The following is a 12,180-nucleotide window of genomic DNA, read 5'->3' as shown; positions in this document are numbered from 1 at the left end:
TATTCAAAGTAGATTCGTTGGGTTGTGCGTGGTTTGGGGAATTCAGGGAGCTCTTTGATATCAATTGGGTTCTGTGTCTGTTTTTGTGAATTTAATATTATTCTGCATTGCACTGAAGTATAATGTATTCACTTTACTGATGTCCATTTTCATCTGATGTAATAACTTGCGCCTTGTATCAGATATATTGATGTATCTGTTTCTCAGTTGGTACTGTAATGAAGTTAGCACTGAAGTGAAGCAATAAAATAAAAATTGTAGTTAAAAAAAAGTAGTTAAAACACAAGCAGATTGTGAGAAACTGCAGAAGGACCTTGTGAGACTGGAGAACTGGGCATCTAAATGGTGGACAAGTGCACAAAGGGAAAAATAATGCTAGCTATAGGTGCAAGATGCATTAGGAGTCACCAGTGCCCCCCAGGAACAGGATCTTAGAGTTACTGTGGACAATACATTGAAATCCTCAGCTCAGTATGAGCAGACAGAATATTAGGACAAGAGTACAGAATAAAACTGAATGTCATAGTGCCTCTGTATAGAGCTATATTGCCACCATACTTTGAATATTGTGTGCAGTTCTGGTCACCCCACCTCAAGAAAGACGGAGCAGGACTAGAGAAAGTGCAGAGAAGGGCGACCAACAAAATAAAGGGGATGGAATGGCTCCCGTATGAAGGAAGGCCAAAGGTTGGGACTCGTCAGCTGGGAGAAGAGATGGCTGAGGGGGATATGATAGAGGTTTGTAAAACCATGAGTGGGTTGGAACAGATTATTTACAAGGACTTGGGGGCAGGAATGAGATTTAAAAGAAATTGGAGAAACTCTAGTTTCACTCAGCAGAATAATAAGCTGTGGCATTTGTTGCTGGGGGACGTGGTTGGAGCATAGCGGGGTTAAGTTCCTGGAGGAAATGTCCGTAACACATTTTTGGCCAGGGAGACTGAAGAAAGCCATTGATATCCCTGGGAGTGAGTAGAAGGAAGTAAATCTACTTTATGGGATCTGCCAGGTACTTGCGGCCTGGACTGTCCACTGTGGGAGGCAGAAGTCTGGGCTCGATGGACCTTGGTGCGACCCAGCATGGCCCTTGCTGTGTTCTTAGGTGGATACCTTGTGTTTCTGGGGAAAGGAGTGATGCTTTCGCTTTTTGATGTGCTCTTATCTGCTCTATTTTCATAGCAATTGAAGTTCAAAATCTTGATAAAAAATAAGAAAATTGGAGGGATTGAGGAGACAGTTCCAGAAAGCTCTGAAGAGGCAGCTGAGACCTGTGAGATTGAAGACGAGGATGAGGAGGAGGAAGACGATGAGGACGATCTTGATGAGGAAGAGCCACAAGCAAAGTGTTCCAAAAAGTCCAAAAAACTCACACCCTTCCAAAAATCCAAGTGCACTAAAACAAAAGAGAAACAGGTAAAACGAGAAAACCTAGCAGTTAGGGCTTAAAAGGCAGTGCAAAGTATCTCGTGCTCTGGGTTCTTGTTCTTTCACCCCCCCGTGCACTGTCTTTCCCACCTCCCGCTCATGCATTGCATTTTTTAATAAGACGTGAAGCCTATTTGCAAAACTCTCAAATGCTGGAAGCAAGTGTTAGTGCCGATGTTGTGACCTTACCAGAATATCGCATGACCTGCTCACCCCGCTTCTGCCTATTCCATGACCCCCTGCTCTGGTGCAATGTCTGCTTACTGAAGTTCACCAAGAAATGAAGGTATTAAGGGCTCATGTTTAATAAGCTGGTGAGTGGATAAGTTAACGGGCTAACCTGTCCCAAACATCCTGCCGAATATACTCGCCTAAATATATCTGTAGCCAGATAACTAAAAAACCTAAGCGGCTGGGTCTGAATAGAACTGGTTAGGTGTTAAAGTTACCAGATAACTTGCTATTTACTCAGATATCTTCAAAAGATATTCGGGTTCAAATAATGGCCCAGAGTTCACAGTTCGGGGCGCCCCCTTCCCAATCAGGCTGCCACCTCTCCCCTCCCCTCCCCCACTCCTGCGGTCTCTGTGTGCCGCGCTGGCCCCTGAAGACCCCACATCCTGCCGAGAGTAAGGTACGCACTTACCCGCTCTGTCCCGGCCCAACGGAGCCGTACATGAAACGTTGTGCGGGAAGGAGGGGATCGGGTCACCAGGCCCCCTCACAGTGCCGCCTAACTGGATATCTTTCAGAAATATCTGGGTAAGTAGCAAATTATCCGGCCACACAAGGCTGGATAACTTTAGACCTCTGAAGCAGCCTAACTTGATGCAACTGAAGAAGTTGGCTGGATAACTTAGACACGCCCATGCCATGCTAGATTTTAGCCCGATAATGATTTACTGCGCCAGAATCTAGCTGGATAAATAGCCCAATATTTAAAAACATTGCCACTTAGATGGGTAACTTATATGCTACCCAATAAAATGACTCCTGTTATTCCTCTTTTATAATTGATGTGTTATTGTTATATTAGAGGACTTCAGCACTGAAAGGAAACCTCAATGACTGAATCCAAACTCAGACAGTACAGTCACGGAGTTCAAACATCCTCTTTTTTTATTACCATGCTAAATTAGCTTTTTTTTTTTTTCTTGTTTTGTCTGCTTTTTATGTTCTATAAAGAAACATAGAAACATAGAAATGACGGCAGAAGAAGACCGAACGGCCCATCCAGTCTGCCCAGCAAGCTACGCACTTTATCCTTTTTTTTTTCCTTTTTCTCTCTCCCACCTGTTACTATTGGCTTCCAGTACCCTCCAGCCCTAATTCCCCTCCACCCCACCACCAATGTAGAGAGCAGCGCCGGATCTGCATCCAAGTGAACATCCAGCTCAATTAGGGGTAGCAACCACTGTAACAAGCAGGCCACCCCCTTACCCCATACTCTTACCCACCACCAACCACTGGCATCCCGCTCCATGAATGCCTCTCTGGCTACTGCCATTCCGTGCAGTGTTTTGCTGCCTCCTCTTTATTCATGTCCTCTAGACTTGATGGATCCTCTAGACTAGATGGAAACAAAATTGGGCCCAGTGTCTCGATCATCGTGCATCATGTCTTTAAAATATTCTCAAAAAATTGCCCTTTTGTTGCAAGAACACTTTTCTTGCTAAATACACGAACCTTCTCTTATTTTTCAACCAACGCCAGATTGCTTAATGTGGAAACATTTTAAACAAATGCTGACATTGCCAACGTTTCGCTGAAATAGCTGTGTCAGGGCATAAAGCAGTTTCTGCAATGACAACATAATATGTCAGTATCGGATGTTTAAATTTAAATTATATTGAATAGAAACGCTTACTTGTCGCATCCACTATCGATGAAGCCTCTCGTATATTCCATAAGGCCATACTGGCTCAAAAGGATCGCAACATAACATTGCGTTATATACTCATGGAAAGTTTTAAAATGGATCTAATCACATTTGGTTTTGTACCTCTAAGGAGATTGGTCTCTCACATGCGACGTGTTCCTTACCTGCCTATGTGGCCAATGTTCTTGCTAAGATAACTTACATCACAGCTTATTTCTTTATCAACTTATTGTAAGCCAATCATTATTTTCAGATACAGCCCGTTAAAACTGGGATTTTTGACTCATAATGAATTCAAATTGTCAAATCTATCACTTCCGAGGATACCCATAATATATGTGTTACCTAAAGTACACAAGACTGAACAAACCTCCAGGAAGACTAATAAGTTCATCAAATGAGTCAGTTTTGGAACCACTGTCACAATACGTAGATTATTTTTTGTGCGAGTGTGTGTGCAAGAGTCCAACGTAATCGTATATTAGAGCTTCGTTGCATTTCATCATCATGTTGGAAAGTATCTCGGATCGAGGTCCAAAGAGATTTCTAGTAACATTGAGTGTTATGCTTTGCAGCTGCAGACTGCTGCAATCTCTGTTGCTCACTTCCTTTTTTGTGAATTTGGCTCCGTTGGGCAAACTTGTGGCCTCTGCCGGCTACCGCCGGCCTCAACCTCCGTTCCCGGGCTCACCAGAGCAGTATGGGCGCTGCTGACCGCCATCTTACCCTTGGGGTTCCCTAGGCGCGCGCGCTCCCCAACCTGCTTTAACCATGTCAAGGCGGGAACCTCGGGAGCTTCCCCAGCAGATGATGTCACTCAGCTCCAATATTTAAGCTCGCTGGTCCAGAGAGCCAATGACTTGGCAATGAGTTAATCTTGCTGAATCTACCTACTCTCACTTCAGCGCTTGTTCCGGTTCCTGCTTCCGTGGTGTGAGACTATCGGGTACCCGCTCCTCGGCGGCCCTTCTTCATCTCTCGACTATCCGCTTCTCGGAGAGCTTTCACCCAGACTCCTGCCTGCCTCACTTCCCAAGGCTTTCTCCGGAACTACTTTCTTGTCTCCTGCCGCTGTGAGTATCCACGCTGCGGACCAAGACTGTGATAACTAAGTTGGGATCCTCTCTGGTGTACCCCACTCTGCGGACCATTGCCATGAGGATATCACCAGAGAAACCCTTGCCAGTGTACCCCGCTCTGCTGACCTCTACTGTGACCTCCCACCGAGGAACCCTCTTGTGTACCATCTCTACGGACCCCGTGTAACTTCAGAGACTGTAACTATCGCTCAACACCCCCCGCTGCTTGGGTAGTGCCACATCCTTTGCCTGACTCCTTTCCTCGGAGTTAAGTCTGATGCCAGCATCTGCGCTGTCACCCTGTGACCCGCCTCCAGGGGTCACCCTCTCCTTCTACTCTCTACCTCTGCTATATAACATCCCGCAGCTGAGACTCCGCCTCCTGATGGTGAGGCTTAATGGGGCTTCTCCCCTGGGCGGTACCACCTCTCACCTCGGCCAAAGGGCTCACATACTTACAAATCTTAACAGATTGCCAAGTCCATGGACCTGGCACAGATCTCAGCCCTCCAGGCCATCCCTGGCCTGGCCCAGTGAATTTCAGACCAGCAGAAAGCTTTGGAGAGTTTGGCTAACGCCATAAATATTTTAAATAACCAGCTGGACGCTGCCTCGACGTCTACCAAGCTGAGCCCAGCTCCACAGACGCCTCTGTTTCGGCCACCAGTGCCCCTGCCAGCACCTCCTCGTTTTTCAGGTGACCCCTTGTCTTGTAGGGGCTTTATGAATCAGTCCAACATGCACTTTTCCTTACAACATGCATACTTTCCTGATGTGGCTACCAAGACGACATACATACTATCCCTTCTGGAAGGACGAGCGTTGGCCTGGGTGTCACCCCTGTGAAAGGGAACAGACCCAATCCTCCAGGATCTGCCAGGCTTCCTCAACCTTTTCCGCTCCATTTTTGATGATCCCGCTCGAAAAGTTATCGCCGGTTCCACACTACTGCACCTGCATCAAGGCTCCAGATCCCTCACCGACTATGTCATCGAGTTTAGGACCCTTGCATCTGAGCTGCACTGGGATTTGGGCTGCCTGTGTACGATCTTGCTAGAGGGCCTGAGTCCGCGCATCAAAGATGAGCTAACAGCTCAAGAACTTCCTGAAACCTTGGATGCTCTCGTGGACCTCGCAGGCCACATTGACCGCCGTCTTTGTGAACGCTCGCATGAGACCAGAGGACCCAAGAGGTTGGCTATAGGTACTTCCCGCATCCACCCAGAACTTTCTATGAAGACCGCTGCTCTGCAAGATATCATAAGAACATAAGAAAATGCCATACTGGGTCAGACCAAGGGTCCATCAAGCCCAGCATCCTGTTTCCAACAGTGGCCAATCCAGGCCATAATAACCTGGCAAGTACCCAAAAACTAAGTCTATTCCATGTTACCATTGCTAATGGCAGTGGCTATTCTCTAAGTAAACTTAATAGCAGGTAATGGACTTCTCCTCCAAGAACTTATCCAATCCTTTTTTAAACACAGCTATACTAACTGCACTAACCACATCCTCTGGCAACAAATTCCAGAGTTTAATTGTGCGTTGGGTAAAAAAGAACTTTCTCCGGTTAGTTTTAAATGTGCCCCATGCTAACTTCATGGAGTGCCCCCTAGTCTTTCTATTATCCGAAAAAGTAAATAACCGATTCACATCTACCCGTTCTAGACCTCTCATGATTTTAAACTTCTCTATCATATCCCCCCTCAGTCACCTCTTCTCCAAGCTGAAAAGTCCTAACCTCTTTAGCCTTCCTCATAGGGGAGTTGTTCCATTCCCCTTATCATTTTGGTAGCCCTTCTCTGTACCTTCTCCATCGCAATTATATCTTTTTTGAGATGCGGCGACCAGAATTGTACCCAGTATTCAAGGTGCGGTCTCACCATGGAGCGATACAGAGGCATTATGACATTTTCCGTTTTATTCACCATTCCCTTTCTAATAATTCCCAACATTCTGTTTGCTTTTTTGACTGCTGCAGCACACTGAACCAATGATTTCAATGTGTTATCCACTATGACACCTAGATCTCTTTCTTGGGTTGTAGCACCTAATATGGAACCCAACGTTGTGTAATTATAGCATGGGTTATTTTTCCCTATATGCATCACCTTCCACTTATCCACATTAAATTTTATCTGCCATTTGGATGCCCAATTTTCCAGTCTCACAATGTCTTCCTGCAATTTATCACAATCTACTTGTGATTTAACTACTCTGAACAATTTTGTGTCATCTGCAAATTTGATTATCTCACTAGTCGTATTTCTTTCCAAATCATTTATAAATATATTGAAAAGTAAGGGTCCCAATACAGATCCCTGAGGCACTCCACTGTCCACTCCCTTCCACTGAGAAAATTGTCCATTTAATCCTACTCTCTGTTTCCTGTCTTTTAGCCAGTTTGCAATCCACGAAAGGAGATCGCCACCTATCCCATGACTTTTTACTTTTCCTAGAAGCCTCTCATGAGGAACTTTGTCAAAAGCCTTCTGAAAATCCAAGTATACTATATCTACCGGTTCACTTTTATCCACGTGTTTATTAGAGATGTGAATCGTGTCCTCGATCGTCTTAACGATCGATTTCGGCTGGGAGGGGGAGGGAATCGTATTGTTGCCGTTTGGGTGTGTAAACTATCGTGAAAAATCGTTAAAATCGTGAGCCGGCACACTAAACCCCCCTAAAACCCACCCCGACCCTTTAAATTAAATCCCCCACCCTCCCGAACCCCCCCCCCCAAATGCTTTAAATTACCTGGGGATCCGGCGGTGGTCCAGAATGGCGGCGGTCTGGAACGGCCCCCTCAATAGGATCGTGTTGTCTTCAGCCGGCGCCATTTTTCAAAATGGCCGCCGCAAAATGGCGGCGGCCATAGACCAAAACGATTCGACGGAGGAGGTCGTTCCGGACCCCCGCTGGACTTTTGGCAAGTCTTGTGGGGGTCAGGAGGCCCCCCCAAGCTGGCCAAAAGTTTCCTGGGAGTCCAGCGGGGTTCCGGGAGCGATTTCTTGCCGCGAATCGTTTTCGTACGGAAAATGGCGCCGGCAGGAGATCGACTGCAGGAGGTCGTTCAGCGGAGGTCCGGGAGGGTGGGGGATTTAATTTAAAGGGTCGGGGGTGGGTTTTAGGGGGTTTTAGTGTGCCGGTTTTCCTGCCCTCCCCCTTCCCCCGATTTACGATTTTTTAACGATAAATCGGGGGAATTGGTATTGTATCGTGGCCCTAACGATTTTTTGACGATTTAAAATATATCGGACGATATTTTAAATCGTCAAAAAACGATTCACATCCCTAGTGTTTATTAACTCCTTCAAAAAAGTGAAGCAGATTTGTGAGGCAAGACTTGCCCTGGTAAAGCCATGCTGACTTTGTTCCATTAAACCATGTCTTTCTATATGTTCTGTGATTTTGATGTTTAGAACACTTTCCACTATTTTTCCTGGCACTGAAGTCAGGCTAACCGGTCTGTAGTTTCCCGGATCGCCCCTGGAGCCCTTTTTAAATATTGGGGTTACATTTGCTATCCTCCAGTCTTCAGGTACAATGGATGATTTTAATGATAAGTTACAAATTTTTACTAATAGGTCTGAAATTTCATTTTTTTAGTTCCTTCAGAACTCTGGAGTGTATACCATCCGGTCCAGGTGATTTACTACTCTTCAGTTTGTCAATCAGGCCTACCACATCTTCTAGGTTCACCGTGATTTGATTCAGTCCATCTGAATCATTACCCATGAAAACCTTCTCCATTACGGGTACCTCCCCAACATCCTCTTCAGTAAACATCCTCTTCAGTAAACACCGAAGCAAAGAAATCATTTAATCTTTCCGCGATGGCCTTATCTTCTCTAAGTGCCTCTTTAACCCCTCGATCATCTAACGGTCCAACTGACTCCCTCACAGGCTTTCTGCTTCGGATATATTTTTAAAAGTTTTTACTGTGAGTTTTTTCCTCTACAGCCAACTTCTTTTCAAATTCTCTCTTAGCCTGTCTTATCAATGTCTTACATTTAACTTGCCATCGTTTATGCTTTATCCTATTTTCTTCTGTTGGATCCTTCTTCCAATTTTTGAATGAAGATCTTTTGGCTAAAATAGCTTCTTTCACCTCCCCTTTTAACCATGCCAGTAATCGTTTTGCCTTCTTTCCACCTTTCTTAATGTGTGGAACACATCTGGACTGTGCTTCTAGAATGGTATTTTTTAACAATGACCATGCCTCTTGGACATTTTTTACTTTTGTAGCTGCTCCTTTCAGTTTTTTTCTAACAATTTTTCCCATTTTATCAAAGTTTCCTTTTTGAAAGTTTAGCACGAGAGCCTTGGATTTGCACACTGTTCCTCTTCCAGTCATTAAATCAAATTTGATCATATTGCGATGAAGAGGAACCGATGCAGATGGGTTGCAGTCACTTATCCTCGAAGGAAAAGTGTCTCCGCCTATGTTTAGGCCTATGTATATATTGTGGTCAGCCCGGACATGCAGTACCTGCCTGCCCACTCTGTCCGGGAAACTCCCAGGCCTAGGTTCTGCTGGAGGACTTTTCCAAGGCCTGACGTCACCCTCTCCTCCATTAACGTTATCTATCTCCATCAACTCAGGTACCCTGCAATTTCACACCCTGGCCGTAGAGGATTCCGGGGCTGATGGTAACTTTATTCTCTGACAGCTGGTGGAGCATCTCTGGATCCCCATGGTTTGCACATCCACACCATTGTTACTCTCCTGTATCCAAGGTGAGCCATTACCTGGTGAAGTTACCTGCTCCACAGTCCCCATCCGACTTCGTACCGGATCCATACACATGGAGACCATCTCTTTTCTGGTACTGGACAAGGCCATCCACCCGGTGGTTCTTGGACTACCATGGTTGAAACTTCACACTCTGCAATTTGCCTGGAACACATTACAACTAATCCAGTGGGGCAGCTCCTGTCATAAGGATTGCTTGGAGGTCATGTCACCCATGCCCTGCTTCACTATCACAATGTCCCTCCTGGGTTTCCCGCTGTAGTACTCCGCTTACACTGATGTATTTTCGAAGAAGGCTGCGGACACCTTACCACCTCATCGCTCTTTTGATTGTGCGATAAATTTGCTTCCGAACTCAGAGCCTCCTCGCGGAAGGGTGTACCCACTTTCACTAACACCGCCACAAACTCTTGGATGGCCATCAATACTGATGTAGCAAAGATCAAGTGCCCAACTATCAAAGAAGTAATCAAGACCGCCAATAAACACAAAACACCTTGGTACACACCTGAGCTAAAAAACATCAAGCACCTTCTAAGACAATCTGAAAAAAAATGGAGAAAAGACTCATCCCCTCAACTAAAAGATAGATATAGAACCATTCTATATATTTACAGAACAGACATTGAAAAGGCCAAAAGAGATTACTATGCCAAAAAGATCCATGACCACCAATTTAATCCCAAAACCTTATTTGCCTACGTCACAGACCTGATACAGCCAACCCCCAACACATCTCATCAAGAAAATTCCTCCAGAACATGTGAAGAACTCACTGACTACTTCAACGACAAAATTGCTAAAATAATCGCCACCAACCCGCACACCAACCAGCCTGCATCCAATTCAGCACACCTTACCACACCATCCTGGACTCAATTCAAAACAGTTGCCTCATCCGAAGTAGAATCAATAATCCAAAAACTAAACCCAGCTGCACACCCCATCGACCCCATTCCTATAAAACTTCTAAAGCAAATCCCAAACACCATAGCCAGACCTATAGCAAACATAGTTAATATATCACTCAAACAAGGCACCTTCCCTGACTCTCTAAAATGCTCCAGCATCAAACCAATCCTCAAAAAACTACAGCTCAACAAAGCTGATCCATCAAATTACTGACCCAGCTCCAACCTTCCCTTCATCGCCAAGATCCTCAAAACAATTGTCAACCATCAACTCTCCGAACACCTGGAAAATCATAATTTCCTATCTCCGTCCCAACATGGATTCAGAAAATACTTTAACACCGAAACGCTCCTATCCCTCACCGACCACATCCTCAGAGGCCTTGACCACGGGCAATCCTACCTCCTCATCCTACTCAACAACTCGACTGCCTTTGACACTGTCAACCATGAAACCTTATTAAACAGACTAAGTGTCATCGGCCTAGGCAACACCACACTTAAATGGTTCAAATCGTACCTGACAAACCGGTCATACAAAGTCAGACTTAATATTGCAGAATCCAAACAAATTCCCCTCACACATGGTGTACCTCAAGGTTCATCCATCTCTTCCACCCTTTTCAACATCTACATCCTCCCCCTATGTATGCTTCTAACCGGATTAAATCTAACCTTCTTCTTATATGCAGACGATGTTCAGATCCTACTCCCCATAAAAGAAACTATCACAAACACACTAAAAACCTGGGATAACCACCTTTAGAAGATAACACAACTTCTATCACAAATATCCCTCAACCTCAACCACAGTAAAACGGAAATACTTTACATTAACAACAAGACCATCTCAATTCTCAAAGACAACAACTCAGCACCTGCCACAGATGGTAAAATAACCTCCTCAGCCAGAGATCTCGGTGTACTCATTGACAATTTATTTATTTATTTTATTTATTTATTTCTTTTATATACTGACATTCAATCGAGATATCACATCGGTTTCCAGATAACTAAAAGAATAGGGTGGTAACAGCCCTATTTTACATTATAACATGATAATAAATATAACAATTATAACAGAATTAACAGAAATAACAGAAATACAAGGAACAATAGATTATAGTATATAACATATGTTCATAAATGACTTGTTGGTAAAGATAATTTATGATTAAGGATAGAATGGAGGGTTGAGAGGAGGGAGGAGGGGGGGAGGAGAGGGATAGGTGGGAGGAAGGTAGTGTCAGGGAGGGATGAGGGTGGGGCGAGATGCTTGTGTAGGGGGTGAGGTGTGTTGCATTCGGGCAGGTTAAGGGTCAGGTGGGAAAGCTTTTAAAAACAGCCATGTTTTGAGGTGTTTTTTGAAGACTTGCAATGAGGGTTCATTTCTGAGACAGGTGGGGAGGGAGTTCCATAAGGTAGGGCCCGCTATTGTTATGGCTCGTTTGCGGGTTGCGTTGAGGTGCGCAGATTTGAGATTGGGGACGGCTAGGAGGCCAGTGTTGGTGGATCTGAGGGTTCTTTGTGTGGGGTAAGGATGTATTGCGTTGTTTAGCCAGTTCATTTTGTTGTTGTTGATTTTTTTGTGCATGAGGGTGAGGGTTTTATACTGGATTCTTTTTGTGATGGGTAGCCAGTGGAGGTCTTTGAGAGTGGGTGTGATGTGGGAGGATTTTTTGTTGTTAGAGATGATTCTGGCGGCGGCATTTTGTAGAACTTGGAGGGGTTTGATGTGGATTTCTGGTAGGCCGAGGAGAAGGGAGTTGCAGTAGTCGAGTTTTGAGAAGATAATTGATTGAAGGACTGTTTGGAAATCGTGCGCTTGGAGAAGGGGTTTGAGTTTTTTAGTGTTTGAAGTTTGAAGAATCCATCCTTGATTGTATTGGAGATGTGTCGTTTAAAGTTGAGTTGGCTGTCGATTGTTACGCCTAGGTTTCTTGTGGACGGCGTGAGTGAGATTTGTGAGATTTGTGGCACTCCCGGGTTGATTGAGCTTCCTGGGTGGTTAGAGGGGGTGCACTTGAGTGGATAAGAGGGATGGTCATTGTGGATGTGAATGATTTCTGTTTTTGCTTGGTTGAGGCATAGTGATAATTGAGATAGCAAGTGGGATAAATTTGAGCTGAG

At 44.9% G+C, this 12,180-nt stretch overlaps 1 protein-coding gene across 2 annotated transcripts in view; it reads left to right on the top strand.

The window, feature by feature from the left end:
• The window catches only part of PLCZ1 (phospholipase C zeta 1), a 180,275-nt gene that overhangs the window by 73,720 nt on the left and 94,375 nt on the right, over positions 1 to 12,180 (top strand). For both annotated transcript variants that reach the window (XM_029597339.1, XM_029597340.1), the window contains one exon: positions 1,180 to 1,413. In XM_029597339.1, coding sequence (XP_029453199.1) covers positions 1,180 to 1,413 — 234 coding nt within the window. The remainder of the gene's footprint in view (positions 1 to 1,179; positions 1,414 to 12,180) is intronic.

The sequence above is a fragment of the Rhinatrema bivittatum genome, chromosome 4, assembly GCF_901001135.1.
Source record: "Rhinatrema bivittatum chromosome 4, aRhiBiv1.1, whole genome shotgun sequence".
NCBI classification, from domain to species: domain Eukaryota; kingdom Metazoa; phylum Chordata; class Amphibia; order Gymnophiona; family Rhinatrematidae; genus Rhinatrema; species Rhinatrema bivittatum.
Note: the sequence above shows the minus strand (reverse complement) of the source record. Positions and strands in the feature narration are given on the sequence as shown.